Source organism: Brachyhypopomus gauderio, unplaced genomic scaffold (assembly GCF_052324685.1).
Source record: "Brachyhypopomus gauderio isolate BG-103 unplaced genomic scaffold, BGAUD_0.2 sc81, whole genome shotgun sequence".
In the NCBI taxonomy this organism is placed as follows: Eukaryota; Metazoa; Chordata; class Actinopteri; order Gymnotiformes; family Hypopomidae; genus Brachyhypopomus; species Brachyhypopomus gauderio.
Genome location: NW_027506902.1, coordinates 792,519 through 813,453, shown reverse-complemented (window position 1 = coordinate 813,453; position 20,935 = coordinate 792,519). Strand labels below are relative to the sequence as shown.

The 20,935-nt window shown below is 45.1% G+C and overlaps 2 protein-coding genes across 11 annotated transcripts; both read right to left on the bottom strand.

Moving 5' to 3' along the window:
* Positions 1-249: 249 nt before the first annotated feature.
* On the bottom strand, positions 250-6,865 carry abhd16a (abhydrolase domain containing 16A, phospholipase). Its single transcript, XM_076991163.1, has 20 exons — positions 6,716-6,865; positions 6,325-6,381; positions 5,675-5,741; positions 4,752-4,838; positions 4,388-4,473; positions 4,195-4,268; positions 3,965-4,072; positions 3,647-3,761; positions 3,456-3,557; positions 3,300-3,363; positions 3,159-3,208; positions 2,506-2,629; positions 2,241-2,345; positions 2,046-2,109; positions 1,881-1,937; positions 1,675-1,737; positions 1,429-1,505; positions 1,246-1,344; positions 1,054-1,100; positions 250-796 (listed from the first exon to the last, which is right to left on the bottom strand). The coding sequence occupies exons 1-20, from the start codon at positions 6,815-6,817 to the stop codon at positions 713-715; spliced, it is 1,632 nt and encodes a 543-aa protein (XP_076847278.1). The 5' UTR covers positions 6,818-6,865; the 3' UTR covers positions 250-712.
* A 2,954-nt stretch (positions 6,866-9,819) lies between these two features.
* Positions 9,820-19,602, bottom strand: g6fl (g6f-like). 10 transcript variants are annotated; one of them, XM_076991199.1, is made up of 14 exons: positions 19,108-19,509; positions 18,593-18,844; positions 18,205-18,389; positions 17,779-18,123; positions 16,804-17,070; positions 16,152-16,187; positions 13,555-13,887; positions 12,533-12,787; positions 11,479-11,544; positions 11,263-11,391; positions 10,979-11,052; positions 10,808-10,837; positions 10,529-10,575; positions 9,820-10,314 (listed from the first exon to the last, which is right to left on the bottom strand). In XM_076991199.1, exons 4-14 carry the CDS (start codon positions 18,017-18,019, stop codon positions 10,293-10,295), a joined length of 1,500 nt encoding a protein of 499 aa, XP_076847314.1. In that variant the 5' UTR covers positions 18,020-18,123; positions 18,205-18,389; positions 18,593-18,844; positions 19,108-19,509; the 3' UTR covers positions 9,820-10,292. The 10 variants fall into 10 exon arrangements, 9 of the variants coding, with proteins under 9 accessions (XP_076847314.1, XP_076847315.1, XP_076847316.1 ...); XM_076991200.1 differs by having other exon boundaries at positions 18,205-18,323; XM_076991201.1 differs by lacking the exon at positions 18,593-18,844 and having other exon boundaries at positions 18,205-18,411.
* Positions 19,603-20,935: the final 1,333 nt, after the last annotated feature.

The following is a 20,935-nucleotide window of genomic DNA, read 5'->3' as shown; positions in this document are numbered from 1 at the left end:
GGTTCAGCCGCTGTTGCCATCACCAACCCTCATCCTCGAGGATGTGTATGGTTGCAGACCTTTCAAAAATAACCTGTCACCACCTATACTGAGCATTTTGAGGTGAAGTGCACTTCAAATTGCAATGTAGGCCCCTTTAATCATTTTCATTTAAAACTACAGGTGTGTGCTTTAATCAGAGTTAATTATACCAGAGGCAGCAGGAGATGATTATTATGTTTTTTACTTGACCAAATGGATTCTCCAAGGTTCAGACTAATAACAGTCTCACATCTTTATTATGCACAATTAATACAATAACATCCAGGGCATCATTTTAGGGTACAAGTCAGTTTCATAGGAGTGCTCACAAAATGGACAGAAGAGAGAAAGGGGACGAATCCCTCTGTAATGAACTTTCCACCAGCGAGAACGAACGTCCCGGCAGATTACAGTCCGAGCTGCACCAGGCGGCCTCCATCTCAACAACCTTAAACACTACCACGGAGGTTTGGAGTAAAACATAAAACAGAGTTTAAAACTAAACCAAGCAAACAAAAACACCAGACATGTACCAAACCATGCAGACAACCGGCTGACAAAAACGCTCTCGGCAGTCAGGACCGACGCCGAGTCCCTGCCGAACACTTCCTGTGCTTCTCCTGGATTTCTGCTGTTGTCTCTCTCTCTCGCTTCATCTGTTTCGTCTTCCCCATCTTTCCTCCTGCTGTTGCTACAGCTTCCAGGGGGTGTGGAACTCGGATATAGGGAGCGGAGTGCAATGTGTTGTCTCAAAATTCCTCATGTACTTCCGGGCCTGGGACAGAAGAGTAGGAAAAGGTTCTAGAACATTTTTATCTCTTCAGAAGCTACAAATGTGAAGAGGTGACAGAAATGCTTTTAAAACTGCCATATATAGTGTTCTCTAAATCAAAAATTCGGTGCTGGTGTGCTCCTGTCTGACATCTCTATTGATACAGAACATCAACTGTACCAAACCACCGAAGCCCTGAACAAATAGGGCGAGTACGGGTAAAGCAGGGTAACGGCGTTAGGAAGGCTCGGCCCCCTCACCAGGAAGAGAGCAAGCTGCCGTCTGCCTTCCAGCGTCATGTCTTCGCCTGACAACGAAACACCACAGCAGGTTAATACTTGTGCACCGTGCTCACGCAGGACGTTTGTGCCGCCGTGGCTCGGTCTAGTGGTGCTGCTGCTCTCTTTATGAGCAGAGGCGGTGCGGACGGCAGGGGCGAGCGCAGCGCTTACCCACACTCCAGGGGAACGGCGTCTCCCTGTCGGCCTGGTAGGACTGGAGCACAGACAGACACCAGTCGCCGTCCACCTCGAAGCTGGTGTACACAGACGCTGAGACAGGGACAACCAAGGGGTTTCATTTACAAATAGCTTCAAATGAGTCTCTCAATCTCATGCTTAGGGCGATGGACACACCTTCTTCCACCTGCGAACCAGCTGAGAGCCACTGTCTGACCGCCCGGACACTGTCCTCAGTCATGACTTTAGGATACCTGAGACGCACAGGGACAGAATTAGCAGGCGAATCCGAGATAGTATTGATCTAAAAAAGAAAGAACTGACGCCGATTTAGTATTTGCCTCATCCGGCCTTTCAACTGTAGGACATGGCAGTCAAAAACACTGGTTTACTTCTGTAGGTAGGAAGTGAATTAAGTCAGACCTGTACTGAAGCAGTCTGAGCAGCAGGTTGTTTCCCCTATTCGACATGATGTCCTCTGGCTCCCTGTGTCAGAACACAGCAAAACCACACAGTACAAACTTTGCTGCATTTTAAAATTTGGATTCAAAACTGTTCGACTAAACGAATTCTCAGCTATCAGTGCCGACACTTGTGGGAAGTGTCCAACAGAGTAAACGAGAGCTCACGTGGTTGTGATGATTTCATCTTTGGTTCTTCTGATCAACAGAACTGGTCCCTGGTACCTTAAAAGATCAAGGTCAGTGGGAGCAGGTGGCCGGGTTAAAACAGCCATTGCCATTAACAAGAGTTCAGTTCATATTTATAGGAATACATGATGCACCAAGTCTTACTTGCAAAGTTGCTCAGCATTATTTAAGTTCATGTATTTCCTAACTGTGTGGGTCACCAGTGGTCCTGTTCCCAGATTCAAACACACATTCACAGACATACAAGAATAACTGGTCAAGCTAGATTATACCAGCAAGGCTAATATACAAATGCCTTTCAGGAAGCTGAGGGAAAAAAGGTCCTATAGCATCACTCACTCCAACTGTCTGGCATGACCTTTAGGGCCAAGGGCAAGAGGTCATCAAATGAGGCATCTAGAACCACTGCTCGGATCTCAGGGTATGACATCACTGCCCAGCTGGCTGGAGGTGAACCAGGGGGACAGAAAACAACCTCACACAATGAGACACTCAATAGTCATTGTTCATGGCACCATATGAATAATAGTACTAAAATCAAGACAAATTAATGTTTTAAGTCAAATCCAGATTGAAGTCATTAGTCAAGTTTCTAGATATTTACCTGTGAAACCGCCTATGGACCAGGCATACACAACAATGTCGCTCAACTGAAAGCCCAACTTGTGCACAGCGAACTGAATCACTACATCCATCGCGTTGGCCTCGTTCTGCGGGAACGGCACGCCCTGGTGGGGGGGGGGGGGGGGGGGAGACAGAATGAAAGCTGAAATCTCACTGTTGGGAGCTGATGTGTAAATGTCTTCATTAATCCAGGATCTGACATCACTGTTCCTGGCCTCACACTTGCTCATTTGTCTCTGAGCTCATGAAAGGCTCATTAGAGTTGAACTACGCATATATCTGGTGTTGAACTAGGTCATAAATGTCACATCTGATGTATCATTATTTGTTCTCGGGACACAAAAAAAGCTCAGTACCAAATGCAAAACCTGGAATTTCTCAATATTATTATACATATTACTCTACTATATTATACTTTTATACAACTCTACCTCTGAACTGACACTATGATAGTGGCTATTCCACATTCCACTGTTTAAATGATTAAATCAAGTGCAGAATGTGGTCTGCAGCCTGGTTGGTGGAGGGACCTGTATTGCAGGTCAAGCTTGGGAGGCCACTACACTGAGCTCAGCTGTATCGGGGCCCTGAGCTCTGGGTGCTGTGGCCCGTGCGGGACAACGTGCTGCTTACCGTGCTGCCTGCGAAACCTGGATGGTTCCAGCCCAGGACGGAGTAGCCACCTGGAAGAGGGGCGGAGCTTCACATCACCACCAGGAATATGGAATATGCTGCTATGAGTTCAGGTTTGAGTTCAGTTTTACACACGCTTACCATCCAGGGGTGTGTTCATGCAGCCCACCTCATAGAAGCCAGCATTTCCCTCACAGCAGATCACCTGCAGTGCAAACACGTCTTTTTTAATACAGCTTCTCTCACACACACACACACTCACACACACACACACACACACACACACAGTCCCCTCACCAGAGTTTTGCCATTTGGTCCTCTGTTTCCCCGGCGGTCCACGAACATGGTGTCGATTTCGTTGCCATCGCACGCCACGAGCTTGTTCCTCTGGCCGTCGTACTGAGAGCAGGCGGAGAGGGGGAGGGGGTCAGATGGGGGCGTGGCACCTGTCCGGCACGCAGGAGGGGCGGGGCTACAGGCCTACCTACCTCCTCGATGAGCCTGGCCTGGCCTTGCAGCAGCATGGGTCTCATGGCCTTTTGCAGCAGACCTACAGAGCCCGGATACAGCATCCTCCGGCCGAACGAGTGTGCGATGAGGTAGCTGCAACACACACACACACACACACACCAGGGAGCGCCTCAACACACAAGGCTTCTTCAGCCATTTTACTTTACTGTAACTGTCTACGCAGGTGCATGACATTAAAAGAATACTGTCCTTTGGTGTTACATTGCTAGTAAAACTGAGAGTATTGACTAATAAAGACATGTTAATGTGTACTCAAGCGAGTGTGTGTGTGTTACCTGATAACATGGCATGGTAGTGTTCGCACTGAACTGAGCAGGCTGTCCGCTGACCCTCTGTGCTTGGGCTCGGGCTTCAGCAGGGACACGCCCGCCTTTGACAACTTCCTGTCAATACAACAACTGCACATGAATAATGCAGCCAGGTTTGAACTAGTCCTTTACGACCAGACACAGACAAGGACGCACAGAGACACACACACACACAGAGACACACACAGACAACTTACGGATTGCTGACTTCTTTCCAGCAAAAGTCTACTGGCCAGTGTGAGAAGTCGAAGTCATAGCTGGCAAGTTTTTTCTAAATGGGGTTTGGGGGGGGGGGGGGGGGGGGGGGGGGGGGCAAAAGTCAACACTGGTGCCATAATTACACAAGCACCTTCAATCTGCTCTCAATGGAACTGTCCTGCCATGATTCACCTTGTTGCTAGGGTTGCGGTTTTTCCTGGTCTCCTCCAGAATTGTGATGAACTGAAGATACTCAGAGTTTCTCCAGCGACCCCAGCCTAGGGGCGCCCCCGTAAACACACACACACACACACACACACACACACACACAGTAACTACAGCGCCAGCCTGTCCCATGTAGCCACGTGGCTTTAGAAAGAGGACATAAATATTTCAGGCCAAGAAGTCTAATAAATTGCTACAGTGGGCTATCAGATGGCACAGTAATGCATCTTTATCTTTCTGAAAGAAATATTAGAAATATGCTGATTGTTACAGCGCATTATAAAACTGGTTGTGAGAAGTTGAGATATTCCAGTGTAGGTGAAGAACTCACCTCTCAAACACGCCACGCCCAGCAAACAGACGAGCGCTGTGCCAACGTACTGGCTAAGTGGAACCAGCTTACTGCTGCAGATATACCCTACGGGAGAACATGTTATTACCCAAAATCCCTTTAGAAAACGGCCGAGCTGGATCCCTTTGTGTGAGGCAGCTCAGCTCCATCAGGCCCCCGAATGGAACATGAATGTCTGCTTCTGTTTGTTCCTTCAGAAAGGCTTGAAAGAAAACATTTCAGGAAAAATAACATTTCCCTGTACTGCAAGGTCAAAAAGAGGTACTACAAATATGGCAATTAAAAACTTCATTAACATTCAGAATTGCAGTGAATTCAATTAGTTCAATGAAAATAGACCAGACAGTAAAATTGACATTCCATTTCAAGTCCAACAAAATAAATCTCCAGATACCTCTTCTATGTCAGTCTCAAGCAGCTATTACTACATTGCATTTTGCTCTCTAAACATTCTCCGTGTCTTAACAATTGCATACCTTATGTAGTCCTACAGCAGTTAGTTGGCAATTTTACACTAGCCATTCAACCAGAGTTCAGTCTCACTCTCCACAGCATGAGACACAGGAGCCTGTTGTACACCTGACATCAGCTACGCACGAACCACCACACATCGGCAGTGTTGATGGAGCAGAAGGCTCGTGCTGCAATGCTATTAAAGCATGACTCATCTGGCATGATTAAACCTGATTGGGCTACCATTATAATCAAGTTCCTATAGGGAGACACAGCAGCCATTTACAGACCCTTCCTGCCACCCGGCGGCAATCAGGAGTCTACAACCCTTGATTAACCGCCGCGGGAGGAAGGAGGCGGAACAAAAACGTGGATTTGCAGGGGCTTCCTAAGAACTGGAGTGAGAATGTCAGCGATGTGTGTGTATGTACGATCAGTCATGCATTCACCTTTCCTGTAGAGATAGCAGAGAATGAGAGGCGAACTGTAGTAGGACAGGGACCACAGCGCCAAAGCCTGTTGGGGGAGGAGCAGTAGGAAGGGGTTGTGGTGACTCCCCCAGGACAGCACACACGTCTCCGCACAAATGCACCAATTCAACACTTCCTAGGCAGCTAGAGGAGGGCTTCTCAAAACCAGCACCAGACATCCAGCAACATGGACTGATGTTGGACTTCTGATCTAAAATATCCCATTCAACTCCATCAAGGTATTTCCGAGTCCAACCAGCCAGGTTGGAGCAGATATGTTAAATGGGTAACTGTTAATGCTCCAGACCTAAGAGTGAGAAACAGTGCCCCAACAGTGTATTCAAATCTGGACCTCAAATCCAAATACAGTCCAGGATTTTGTAATCTTCCGTACTTTAATTAATTAGTCCTATAACTGGTTGGCCACTGTGTCATCACACCTGACTCCTGGATAAAGGAACGAGGAAGATCTCTAGCACCTGTCCCTCAAGACTGTGATTTGAATACCCCTGATGCAGATCACAACAATGGTACTCTAAATGTAAATCATTTCTCCTCATGAAGTGTGAAACATTATATTCAAGTCGAACAATGTGGTGTAATGGAAGATCCACTAGGTGCTAACATACCCAACCAATGATACTGTCTGTGTGTCTTTCCAGACTTCTAGGTTGGTAATCCCAACCCTGCAAAGGAGAATGCAACAGCAGTAGCAGATTATGAATGACATGATGACCAGACATCACCTAACTAGGGGTGTTGACGGTTTACTTGTCTATCGGGCTTCGTGTTGGACACATTAGCTACACAATTATCTTAACGTCGAAACAAAAATACTGATACAGTTAGTTAGCTACAGCAAGCTTGTTTCACCAAGGTCTAAAACAAACGCTAGCTAGCTAACGATAACAAGCTAACCCGCATAGTGTCAAGATAAAATCATAGCTACACTTCCGTAAACTCTTTAACATGACGCCCTGTTCATGTTTGAGGACTGTAGTGAAAAACAGGAATCCATACCCGCCTCGCCGCTCTGCCCTCGGGTCGGGGCTGGTCCGGTAGACGGTGAATTCTGTGTAGATTGGGCCCAAGAAAGCAACGAAGCCATACCAAGCCGGCCATCCTTCCCTGGTTGATCGCTACGGAAGCCCACGCGGCTTCGCTCTTCGCGAATCAGAATTTCGTCCCGTGTGTCAAACGTAGAAGATGACGGGGGTGACTACAAAATCTGTGACACTGAGCAATGCAAGAAAATAAAGAAAATCATTTTTACACGCTATGTTTGGTTTATTTGATAAAATTCTATATAAGATGCTAATAATTATTGCTAATCCTTCTCATTTCTAATCCTTATTGTTAGTATTATGCTTGACGTGCATGCTGGCCTGGATCCCCAAATGGTGGAGCCACAGGTTCCCAGGATCAGAAAGGGACCCCGAAGGCTTCCAAGACTCTTGATCAGTTCCTTGGACACTAAACCAAACAGGCCTAATAAACAGCCTCCTGTTTGTCAAAGGTCTAGACATTAAACCTCAGGTGCTCAGCAATGGTCATGTCTGGTCTCAGGAGTATCTCAGGGTTGTGGCCATTTATTGGGCCAGTTTAGGAATTTTACAATATACTTTTTACTAAATACTATATATTTTTAGTTAAGGCTAACATTTGCTTTAAAATACAAATCTGTGTGGTATGTTGTGATTTGTGTTCTTTGCAATCGTTTTCTCAATACCATGTCCACTTTTTCAAAACACTTAACACACCCACCATACAAAATGGTCTGACTTAAACTATCTATACTGTTGCACTACTTTCAATTCAATTCAATCACCACCACTCCCAAATTCATGACTGCCTATATTGTACATTTTACAGAGATTTAAAAACTTTGTTGAAAACAGCACCCTTTCAATTCAAAATCCAGAAAATGGTTGTGATCACTGTCAGTGGAGATATGTCGCATTTGGACAGAGAAATGGAAAATATATATTTGAACTGACTTGTTACCAACAACACACATGGTTATACTTTCACTGAAATATGCATGTACATAGCAAAAACTATACACATGTTGTCACTGAAGAGATTCTGTCACTCTTCCTGCAGCACAGGTACAGTTGAAACACCTGTCATCTCAGTTAACAGCCTACCCATATATACAATGGGGCCATCTTTGAAGTGGCCATTGCATTCTTTAGCTTTGGTGAGAACGGTGGAGCATCTGGACATGGAGTGTCTGAGATCAGAGCAGAGGTGGACATTCCAGGTTCAGAAAGTAAAACTCCTTCCCAGGATTTAACTCAAGCTTGCTGGATTTTCTAATTAGATCAGAGCTGCAGTCACTGATTATATGGTGAGATCAGGATATAACTAAGGGGAGGGGCCTGGAGGTGACCACAGTCTTGAGGGCTCACTGAGCCACTGCTTTCCATTATTACAACTAGAGTGAACCCAAGACATGGCTGGATAACAGCATCAAAATTTCAGATTACCAGAAGGTTCAATGACTGGGGGGCCCTGAGTTCACACCTTCATATGTTTTATATTAACTGAATGCTTGTTTAAATATATGAGTCTTTAGTCTAAATTTAAAGACTGGAACTGTGTCAGAATGTCAGATTGGAGCTGGAAGACTGTTCCATAACTGAGAAGCTTTAAAGGAGAAAGCTCTGCCTCTGGCTGTAGTCTTGTTAATTTTTGAAACTAAGAGATATTTTGCATTTTGAGAGTGCAGCAGGCGAGATAGGTTATGGTTTACAATGAGTTCACTCAGATATTGTGGGACAAGACCATTTAACGCCTTATAGGTCAACAGAAGATTTTTTTTAATTAATTCAATATTTAACCGGGAGGCAGTGCAATGCCAAGAGAGTAGGATTAATATGATCAAATTTTCTAGCCCTAGTTAGGACTCTGGCTGCAGCATTCTGTTGGAGTTTCTGTCTGTAAGCTATAGATAAGCCTGCCAGAGCCACATGCTAATCACTGGCACTTGAGCTATGTATGTCTGTTTAAATCGATGGTTGTCTAAATTGATGTTCACATTCTCAACCTGTATTTTATATCTTTGTTGCATGCTTCTACTAAAGACAATTCCATACAGCACCTAGGACATGGTCTGGCTTCCCAGTGGATGTTCCGATGCCGTGGTTGGATGTGCCATTGCTGCAAGAGGACGTGCTGATGCCAACTCCTACCTGAGGCTCACCATCTGCATTAAAGGGACTGGGACTACTCAGCCTGGAATTAGATCTATAACTATAGAACTATATTTGAACTATAAATTCAGACTTCTGTAATAAGTAAATAATTTACTGTAAATATTCTGTAATGCAGACCTGATGTATTGTGAAGTATAAGCTGACAGACCCAAAGTTTCTCTTCAGACTTGAAATATTTGTGAATGCAAAAATAGAAGGAAAAGAAGTGAAAGTGAAAACCCTAGGGTCTGTATTTAATGCATCAGTGTTAGGTGTTGATGTTCATTGTACATTGAGTTCTGAAGCAGTCTTGTGGGAGGAAGCAAATGTTACAGCAATGGCAACATGAGTCACTTTGGGATGAAGTATAAATTGTTGTGGTTGAAGTGCATTTTGCACCAGAGGTGAACAGATGTGCTGAGTGTTTAAATGCACACTGTGTGAAGGGCTTTGAAGAAGTGAATGTAGTAGTAAGAAAACAACAGTCCACTGTAAACATGAAGCATTATTTTACCATCCGCCAGCTTTATGTCAAAAGACAAAACCTATTGCCAACTGGTTTCATAACAAGCATTAAACCATGACTGTGCAGTCTTCAATGAGGCATATTACAGTGTGTGTTTAATGGCCTTCACATTCGCATAGACACTCTGCTCAGCGCATGGGTGGGTTCCTGCGGGGGGTCGGTGTGTGTGTGTCCAAGGCAGGGCTCCATGGTCTTAGCAGAGCAGTTTTCGCCACTCACCCTCCTGTTCTCTCCTGCTCCCAAACACCTTCATTACAGTGTCTCTGCTCCTCTCCCAGGGACCACTTTTTCAGTTCCAAATGGCTTCTTTAGTTGTGAGCTACAAGGTCCCAAGAGGTTTTTTTTTCCTGTACAGGACTTCATGCTATGGCAGAATATGGCAGATTCATGCCACATTTGGATTGTGTGTGTGTGTGTGTGTGTGTGTGTGTGTGTGTGTGTGTGTGTGTGTGTGTGTGTGTGTGTGTGTGTGTGTGTGTGTGTGAACTGCTACCTGTCAGGCATTTCTTTAGGGCTGATGGGCAGTTTTCTGTCCCTGCTTGCCCTTTGGCTGGGGGATGTCAATCATCTAGAGGGTGTGCACTGGGACACTAGACTGTCAAGTGTGTGGAAGAGAGGCCCAGTTGAACTGCAGGTGCTGACAATGTGGTTCGTTGTCATTTATGAGGTCGATGAATGAGAATAAAACAAACCCATGTGAGACACTCAGGTGGGACTAAAGACAGAATCCCAGAATCACGATTCCTTACAATTTAATCAATGCTTGCTGTTGTCATCAATAATCACATTATATACAGTAATCATTCATAGACATAATAGGCTGCAGACTATAAATGATTTCAGAAATTCAGAAAAACTTTAAATTCAGAAAAACTTAATCACAGCACTTGTCATATCTGAAATGAAAAAGCACACACACACACACACACACACACACACACACACACACACACACACACACACACACACACACACACACACACAGATTAAGAGAGGCAGAAGGACATGTCAGAGAGTGAAATGATGAATAGGTCATTAGAGGACTGAAGAGGAACAGTGACAGGTCGAAGGTCATGCTCGTCCTGTGACCTGCAGCCAATCATCTCTCACCTGTCTAATTCCCTGTACACATCCATCTGGTCTGTGGGCTTCAGGGCCTGTGGGAGTGGAGAGGAGAGGACGGTTGTGAACGGATGAAGATGGATGAAGGATGAAGATGGACGAAGGGTGGACAAGAGGATTTCAGATGGATGGTTTGGCAGGGACCAGAACTTCATTTCTTAATATCGCTAATGTAAGACTGACAGTAAAGAAAGGGTTTGCATACACACACACACACACACACACACACACACACACACACACATAGACACATAGTTTTTGGCTCACCATATACACTGTGGCTTGTGGAGTTGACTGCTAGTGGAAAAGTGGAAAAAAATCAGTTAAAGTGAGTGTGTGTGTGTGTGTGTGTGTGTGTGTGTGTGTGTGTGTGTGTGTGTGTGTGTGTGTGTGTGTGTGTCTGTGTGTGTAGGAGAGACCGAAAAACACTCCAATCACCTGTCTCAGATCCTCAGGATTTTCATAAATGTTCTCCACTTCACCAGAGTAATGAGACAGAGTGTGTTCAGCATCTACACAGACAAGTAAACACACACACACACACACACACACACACACACACACACACACACACACACACACACACACACACACACACACACACACACACACGCAGAGGGCAATGAATTACTGTTGTTCACATCGTGGTCTTCATACGTGTCAGTGTGATCCGGATCAATGTCTGACAGACGGCGGAGGGGTGAGCTCATGGCAGGACTCACTCCGACTGAGGGTGCAACGTCCCCGTCTCCATAGCAACAATCCCACGGCCACAGCAGAGACGGGCAGCAGAAAGAGCAGAAGAGAGAGCGAGGGGAGAAGAACGGACGGCTCCGACACGCTGTTGCCCTCTGGAAGAAAGATGGGGAGAAGTGGAAGGGGGTAATGGGAAACGTCGTAAGCGTTCCTGTGCTCGGCGGTGTAGAGGACGAACTCACCGGCAGGTGTCAGCAAAGAGCCTGCAGAGTCGCCGCTCACGTTGCCAGACGCACAGCAAGGTCGCTCTTTATTGAAGTCAGAAGAGAAACCGAGATTAGCTCACTCTGTTTCAACTGAAACTGCAATTAGTTGATCTTTCTAAAAAGAACATAAACCAAACAAACAAGAAAAAGCTTGAAAAGCAGAGACGGTACCGAGATATTCCGTTGGGGGGGGGGGGGGGTGGTGTCTGTGACATTACGTAATGTTGTAACGCGCGAGGCATTCAAATTTGCCCACAGCATCCCTGATGCGGCGATAAACCCAGATACCGGTTTGCATGCGATGTCGTCTATTCAAAACAGTTGCAACATTAGTATTAAACGCGTTTCTGTAATAATCAATCTCCTGCCTCAGTCCTGATAAAATACCGCTTAACCCGTCACAAGCATCTGGTGAAATTAAATGTAATTGTTGGCGACTGCTTTCAGACACGAGGGAAAAGGTCTCTGTTGGAAAGAGCTATTACTCATGGATTCTGTTTCTTAGGTGCAGTTCTGCTGTGAACACCGCACTGGGCCTTAATTAAAACAGAGTGGTTGTGACTAACGGAGCGGGGCACCAGGAATGGGTTCAGAACGGTTTGACCGTCCGACCTTCGGAATCCCACAGATTGATCTGCTGCAACAATTAAGATGTAATGTAATGATGTAATAACTCAAGGCACAGCGGGTCCACGTTCACCACTTCTCCCCCTCTGTCTCTCTCTATCAGTACCTGAGGTGTGTAGTGTGGCATGTTCACAGTGTCCAACAAAGTGTGCTGGATAGAAGTATATACCCTGTATGAGTCATTCGTAGTAATACTGCATTGGGCTTTACTGCACATTTAGATTAATACGTTCTACATCCAATAACAAATATCAAGAGCGTATAAGCAGTGGGACGAAAGTATTTTTGTAAGGCTCCATGACACAGCAAACAAGCCAAGAGGAGCCTGGGTAGAAAGTCTGCAGAGAGGAGGGGGGGGGGGGGGGTGGGCTTGCAGAGTGGGTGGAGTGGTAACGCCTCTTACCTGTAGATGGCAGCGTGAGTGAGTGCAGGTACGAGATGACCCGACCGCTTTTCAGGTGCAACGTGCAAATGTACTGGCCGGCAGTGTCGGGGGTGACGGGGAGGGCCACTGTGACGGTCACCCGGCCGATGATGGCTTTTTGCATCAGGTGGAGGCCGGGTCTCTGCTTGTGTGACCAGCCCACCGATGCCACCTGAGAGCGCTCGGCGTAATCACAGCGCAGATTCAAAGAGGAAGAGGAGAGACTGCTGTAGCCTGAGAGAGAGAGATAGAGAGAGAGAGAGAGAGAGAGAGAGAGAGAGAGAGAGAGAGAGAGAGAGAGAAAGGGAGATATATATATATATATGGTAGCCAACCATAAGGGTGGGGGTTGAAGTTGTGGAGAGGGGTTAAATGGTTAAAAGGGTTAAAATGATTCATAAGGTGGACAGGGAGCAGGCCCAGGAGGTCTAAAACAGATACAACATGTCACCTCATGCTCAAAACAGAATCAATACTGGCCTAAATTGTGCCCACTGGTTGCCACGGCAATGCTAATGCCACCAGTGTCGGCAACGGCGACTGGCAGCAGGTACACAGAGGGAGATATCAATGTAATGTAATGAGATGTGTAATGAGGCCTACTGAAAGCCTTTATATTATAATACTAGTGAAGAAGGGGTGTTTTGAAAAGCAAAGACATGATGAAAGATGAAAAAATGGAAGTGGAGAATGTATGAGAGAGAGAGACAGGTTCACAGAGAGAGTAAGACAGGCTGACTGAGAGGGTGAGAGACGGAAATCAGAGGCACACTGGCTGACCTGTGTAATTCCACTGACTAAGTACGGAATAAAAACAACACTAAAGTGTAAGTCTGTGAGTGTATGTACGTGTGCACGTGTGCGCTTCACAGAGGTGGGTGTGACCTGCTACCTAATGTGTTGTGAATGTTAAGTCACATGACATTTTCCCTCATGGGAAACTTCACATGACATTTCCACCGCCTGGACGCACATGTTGGTGCCACGCCTGCGGTCGTTACCACGTAAAACGGTCAGAGTGGTGACCTGCCCGAACGCCTCGTCGTCCAGGAAGACCTCGCACTGATAGCGGCCTGCGTCTGCGAGCGCTGCCGGCTTCAGGATGAAGGAGGTGTTCCCAGCGTGCCCTGGGAAGGCAGAGCGCTGCAGCTGGAGGTGGGGCTGGGTCTGCTTCTTGCGGTTCCTCCAGTGGTCCAAGAAGTAGACCAGCTCTGGCTGAACGTTCTGTGAGGCGTCTGGACGCCACCAGTAGAGCCGCGTGTAGTCACCGAGGACAGGGGGACATGGGAGGGAGACGGGAGACTCGGAGAGAACCGCCACGCTGTGCATGGGACCTGAGGAAGAGGAGAAAGAAGGATAATGGGTTAGAGGAGAAAGGTGGGAGTCCGAAAAGGGGATTGAAGGCAAGGCAGAGAACCAGAAGGAAGGAGAGCAGAGTTAGGGAAGAATAATGGGGCGAGAGGGAGAAGGGGGTGGAGAGACGCAGGGTGGTTGGCGAGGACGAATAGGGACACAGTTGCCACGTCTCCGTGTCCAGCTCGGTCCTCACAATGAGACGCAGGGCTGCTAGTCAATTATGTGCCATTGTTGTGCAGACAGTGGTGTGAAAGCAAAATGAATGAGGCAGAGGATGAGACAATGTGTATTGCATTCCTTAGGTTTGTCAAAAATACTCCACCCAGCTACAACACTCTGCTCTAGGGTGGCGGGGACTGTGTGTGTGTGTGTGTGTGTGTGTGTGTGTGTGTGTGTGTGTGTGTGTATTTGTGTATGAATGATGGATATATCAGACTTCATCTCAGGCTGATTCTGAGGTCTGTTAAAGTTGTCTGAGGAATGAGTTTCACCATATTTAATACTCTACAAGCAGAGAGTCTGGCCATATTTAATACTCTACAAGCAAAGAGTCTCACCATATTTAATACTCTACAAGCAGAGTCCCACCATATTTAATACTCTATAAGCAGAATGTCTCAACATTTTTTATATTCTACAAGCAGAGAGTCTCACCATATTTAATACTTTACAAGCAGAGAGTCTCACCATATTTAATACAAGCAGAGTCTCTCACCATATTTAATATTCTACAAGCAGTCTCACCATATTTAATACTCTACAAGCTAGGGATGCAAATTATCGATTAATTCATTAATCGTTAGTTGATTGATCTTATCGATCGACTTTCGATTAATCGATAAGCGGCGTTTTTCACCTGAATTTCAGTGTTTCAATAGGGCCTTTAAAAATATCAGCTAAATGGTTCACTTTGTTCAAAAAGTATATATTATATTATGATAATTATATTGTATTATATGATATATTGCTCAAGTAATTATGCATTAGGAAATTTTTATGGTATAACAAAATACATTCTTTCATTTAAAAAGGAATAAATTAAGGACTGGCTCCGTTCTTGCATTTGAAACATTAGACATTAGACAAAAAAAAGAAGAAATTAAATAGAGAGCCAAACAGAATATTATTGAGCCTATGCTTGGACAATGTTTCTAGCGTTGTAGTGAACACATGCTGTAACACGACCGGAGAGTGCCCAAGTCTCCACAACATCATTGAGCTTGTCAGCTAAATTGTCAGCGGTGTGTCTATCCGACGTGTTCGTCGTAATCAGCACTGCAGATTTTAGCTGCCAGTTCTCGTCAGTGTAGTGGCACGTCACGGTAATGTAACTTTCTGTTGTTAGAGCCGTCCAACAATCTGTTGTAAGGGCTACAGCAGTAGCAGTAGCTAGCTTTGTTTTTAGCTCACTCTTCTTTTTTCGTAGCGAGCTTCGAAAACGCCTTCCCAGTGTAGCTGTGATTTTAGGTTGACCAGGTGCAGTGGTGATATGCAGGACAGCTGCACGGTGTTCAAATGATAATTGAGTGAGCTAGTGGAACTGTTGTACTTCAATACCGCATTACACAGAGAATATTTGACTTCTTTGCCTAAATTAACAATGTTGAAATTGTAGCGACTACTACTCCTCGCAGCGAATTCCCTAACAGACAGGCACTTGGCCCTTTAAGTGACACTGGGGGAGCGGAGAGAGAACGGTGCTATTGTTTGAGTTGCGTGGAAAATAAAGTTTCCCTCCTCGGGATTTTCTGGATTACGCAGTTTCTGTCTTGTTTCCCGAACCCGCTTCAAAGTGGTCCCACACCGCACGTCTTTTCGCCCGCTTCATTTTGTTTTCCACTCTGGTCTTTCGCGACACGTGTTCACTTCTCGTTCTTACGCTCTGTTCAAGTTACTACAGTAGCGCGCTCTAACGATTAATCGTGATTAATACATTTTGATCGACTAACCTCTTGATCGACAATTAATCGAAAGTCGATTAATCATTTGCATCCCTACTACAAGCAGTGTCTCACCATATTTAATACTCTACAAGCAGAGAGTCTCACCATATTTAAAAGTCTACAAGCAGAGAGTTTCACCATATTTAATACTCTACAAGCAGTGTCTCACCATATTTAATACTCTACAAGCAGAGTCTCAGCATATTTAATACTCTACAAGCAGAGTGTCTCAACATTTTTAATATTCTACAAGCAGAGTGTCTCAACATTTTTAATATTCTACAAGCAGAGAGTCTCACCATATTTAATACTTGGTAATGCTGCCACGTGCCTCACTGAGGAAGAAAAAACAGAAAAAGAGACCATGACAATTAACATTATGGGTTTGTTTGTTCATCTTGTTTAATATACAATATTATATTAAAACATTTAGAAACCACCTTTCCTTACAACCAGTAGCTCAACAAATGGTATTTGCTGAATTTACCTCGCAAACTATATTTAATAACATAAATGACAGCCCACAAAGGGCTGGGTTTTGTAATGAGGTACATTAATAGTGGGTTACTGAAACATAATCCCATAATTATAGTGGATTACATTCAGCAAGAAAGATAATCCCTTTTGTCCCTGCCCAAAACGTAAACAGATAACCTCATTATGCCTGATTATGTTGTCAAGCTGTCAGCCCAACATCTTTTGCCATTAGAAGGTTACATATGTATAAATTCACTTAGGTTACGTGTTGTTTATGCAGTGAATACCATATATGTTTATTACAAGTTATTGTGATCCGTCAAAATATATCAGCTTGTTATTGGGCACGAGTTATTATTACTGGCCAAACAAATCCCAGCAGTTCTGCAGGAAAGGAACGATGGTCTCACTTCTGTTTCCCTGCTGCTTAAGTCCAGTAATCAGTTATCTAATCAGCCAATCACAGCCCCTCACCGTCCACGGCGACGGCCAGAGTGTAGTTGTAGATACGTTGTTGACTCCGCCCACGAACCCGGATGCTGCATGTGTAGAGGCCGCTGTCGTCGGCGGTGACACGGGGCAGCTTGGTCAGCACGGTGCCCACGGAGGATGTGTTGGCGAGCAAACGGACACCCATCGGTGAATACCACGCCCCCCCTCCGACGACGTAGGGGGGAGAGACTCTGGCTTCCAGACGCACGTTGCTGTCCATGTTTATGGTGGGAAATGGAGTTATAGTCACTGAGAGAGAGAGAGAGAGAGAGAGAGAGAGAGAGAGAGAGAGAGAGAGAGAGAGAGAGAGAGAGAGAGAATGAAAGATCAAGAAAGAGTGGGAGAAGAATAACGAGAGAGGCAGGGAGGGAGAGAAAAAGGGCAAAATAGGGAGTGAGCAGGAGAGAGAGAGAGGGTAAGGAGAGATGGGAAGAGAGAGAGAGAGCCTTTCAGACTTTAGTAATGAAGATAAACTGGCTGATGTGTGAAGAGAAGAGCGGTCTGATCATGCAGGCAGTAAGATTTGTGGCATCTTGTCACAACCAGTAAAGCATCAGTGTATGAGGGAGGGCGCCATTCTTTCATTGCTCATCAGTCTGGTGCATTTAAGATTATTAAAACTAATAATTTTGTAAATTATGTTTTCCATTGTTTAGATTCATATTCCTCTCCAATTCTCATACCCTTTGCTTGTGAAGACCAACAAAGCATGCTGACCTGAGAATGTATGGATAGAAGCAGAGACGGTAAAAGAGAAACTAGAGTAGAAGATGAAATGGAATAAGAGTGAGAAAGAGAATTTGGAGACATCCTCTGATGTTGAAGGGCTTCTGCCTGTATTTGATACAGGGTTTTCACAGCACACCAACGGCATTCACCACCACTCCTCAGACTGAACATCAGAAGAACAGTGAAAGAGGATAGAGGGACCAGCGGGTAGAGGAACCATCACTCAACATTTCACAAGAGCCAGAAGAATGATCCTCGCTTCTGACTTCCTGCCGTCGACGCGCGTTGAACACGAATATCGTCCCCCGCCTGTAGCCGTGACGATGAACCGCAGTGATGCGTCCTGCCCTATCTCGAACATCCTACCGCCCAGCTGGGTGAGCTTCCGTGAGGGCCTTTCCTCTGCCCCCCCGCTAGCGTTGGCCGACAGCAGCACGGTCCAGTGACTCTCCCCGTCTGACATCATCATCCATGAATCCCATTGGGCGGGTGGAGGCCGGGAGCAGGGCAGGGTAACGGCTGTTCCCTCCTGCCCTATCACCACATCCGCCCAGTCACTGCCTGTGAGAGGACCTATTTGTAACATGTCTGTTATTGCCAGATGTAGTTTTAACAGAGGTGGACATTCCAGGTTCACAAAGTAAAAGTCCTCACCACGATTTTGCTCAGGCTTCCTGGATTGTGTCGATTCCACTAATTTTACCTGGCTTGCACCAATTCGAAAATCTAGCAAGCTTGAGTAAAATCCTGGGAAGGAGTTTTACTTTCTGAACCTGGAATGTAGATCACGTCTATGAATGAGCCTGTACTCCAATAGGGTGGGTCCATGTCCTACAGGTCTAAAGTGAATCACACACAGCCCTGATTTTTCAACAAATGAAACAAGACAGGAAAATTCAAAACAGATCATATATACAAGAATGGAACTAAAAGCCAGTGAAACAAGGGACCTGTCTGGACACTGTGGTTTTAATGAAGCTGTTTCTTCTTATTCCTTCTTACAGTAAATACCAGTGAAGTATGAAATTAGATTTATACTAACCTTGTCCAGATTTTTTTCAAAACAAAGCATAAAAGCAATATATTGGCTTCAGGTACAGATTGGTGCAGATTGTCTATACTTAGACTTTATCAGAGAGGTTTTGAATCCCATCATAGGGGACCTCACACCAGTTCACGTCTTTACTGAGCTCCATCTCCAAATGCACTTTTGACAGGTAATTATGGGCTAACTGTCCACGCCAGGTTTGTTTGAAAACAGAGCACAGAGAAAATGTGGATGTGCTGATGACCCCTGCAGAATGGATCATAAATGTGTGCTTTAACAAATTCATCACTCATCTGTGCTCCAAATCTCCCAATATGAATATGAATATCTGTGCTATGAAAACTAGAGTAGCCAATTTGTAACAATGTAGAAATCTCAATGTAAATAGTGTTTGTAAACATTTCTTGTTGTCTAAATTATATGTACATATTATTATATTAGTAACACCATATGACGAGATATTTTCAACCAGTTTATTTTTCTCGAAAGATAAAAATAGCACTGCATACCTCGGTCTGCTGTCGACAGAAGGATGAGAAACTCACAAATGCAAACTAGTGCAAAAAAAAGAGAATAAGTCCACATGCTAATCAGGTCTAATTATGGCGTCTTCACAAAGAGAGCCAAGTACAATGTTTACTGGACAATACAGAAGAAGAGCTCAACTCTCTCTCTCGCGTGCGTGTGTGTGTGTGTTTCGCTTGGAGAAACACTGACATCCGTGCAGATAAGGCTGACAGCTTACACACTCATGCAGGAAAATACCATGAGTAATGTGAAGGATTGATAAAGTACATACACACATCCATATACATCCATCCATTGGCCCTTTAAATTACATTCTGCTGAAGATCATGGTCTCAAACTGGTCTCACAGAATACAAATAAACTCTGCACAAGATTTTCCAGCTACATCACAAGACTCTGTTGTGCTGTAGGACTGGCCTTCTATGTACAGGCATGTGGAGTGTGTGTGTGTGTGTGTGTGTGTGTGTGTGTGTGTGTGTGTGTGTGTGTGTGTGTGAGGGATAACAAGCATGAGTGAGGATTTAAGGGCCTATATCGTAACTGGTCTCTAGTGTCTGGGCTAAATGTCCTTACTTCCCCATTAAACTCTTTAATTAAAGCTGTAGTTATTAAACCTACAGAGCACCCGCGCCTCATCAGCTCCTAATTACCTCTGAGCTCACGAGGGCGGGGAGGGGCCTGCTAGAAGATGAAAGAACAGGAGAGGTAGATATAGGTGCGAGGGAGAAAGACAGATAGGAGAATAATGATTTGGGAGAAAATGTCAGAGCCTGCAAAGTAACTGCCCAGCCGCCGCTGAAGATGTGCGACTGAATGCCAGTGTGTGTGTGTGTGAACGGCGGCAGACAGAGACCGCCGATCATCTACATCAGGGTTTCTCTGTTCCTCTCTCCCATCCGCAACCCAGCAAACTAGCACTAGCTGAGACTTCGAGGTGGAAACAGGGCGGCTTCCCTTTCCTCGTGGGAGCTAAACATAGATGACGAAATATACCTATTTCAAGTTGCAGCACACCGCGTTACAAAACAAGGAAGCTGTATTCGCCGAGACTGGACACTCTTGGGCCGTGAACTCACCGCTGTGAAGGACGCAGACGATCATTTACACAACATAAAGCCGCTTTAGAGCGCCTGTTCACTGCGCAACTATAAACGTACACCGGCCCTTTGGAGAATCAGTCGGTATTTGTTGATCTTTACAAGTATTTATTCGATAAATTGTTCACGGGTGAACAATAAAAAAAGAGCAGGTTGTCAATGGCCGTGAAGTTGAAACGGTGTCCGGCGGCTCCGTCGGTGCGGGGTAGTGCGCAGCTGCAGCGGGTGGGGGCAGTGTTGCCTCTGTATGCGCAATTTACAAATCTCGCTACTGCTTTCGTTGCGCTCAGAAAACTGTTGTGGTTCATTATTGCGACTGTATACCTGTCGAACACTTAACAGAGTTGTGTTTCCAAACAAAAACTAGAATGAAGGCACTGTAACAAAATGGTTAATAAAAACAAGTTTCGGACAAGCATTCGTTGTGATTTCTGTATCACATCGGTGTTATACGTCGACTTCATTAAAATTAAATTCCTCACACTATTTATTACAAATGTTGGCCTATCAGCAACGGCAAATGTATGTCTGATAAAATGCTATGCTGAATGAGGTATGTTAAAGTCAAATATTTTCTGGTTGTAAAGACTTGACTGAACATGTTATGATACCCTATATATGGTATAGTAAATGATCCATAGTCCGATTATTATCGTGGGTATTCGATCAATAGGCTACTTGACGACCTGTAGGCTAGAATTTACCAAAGCGC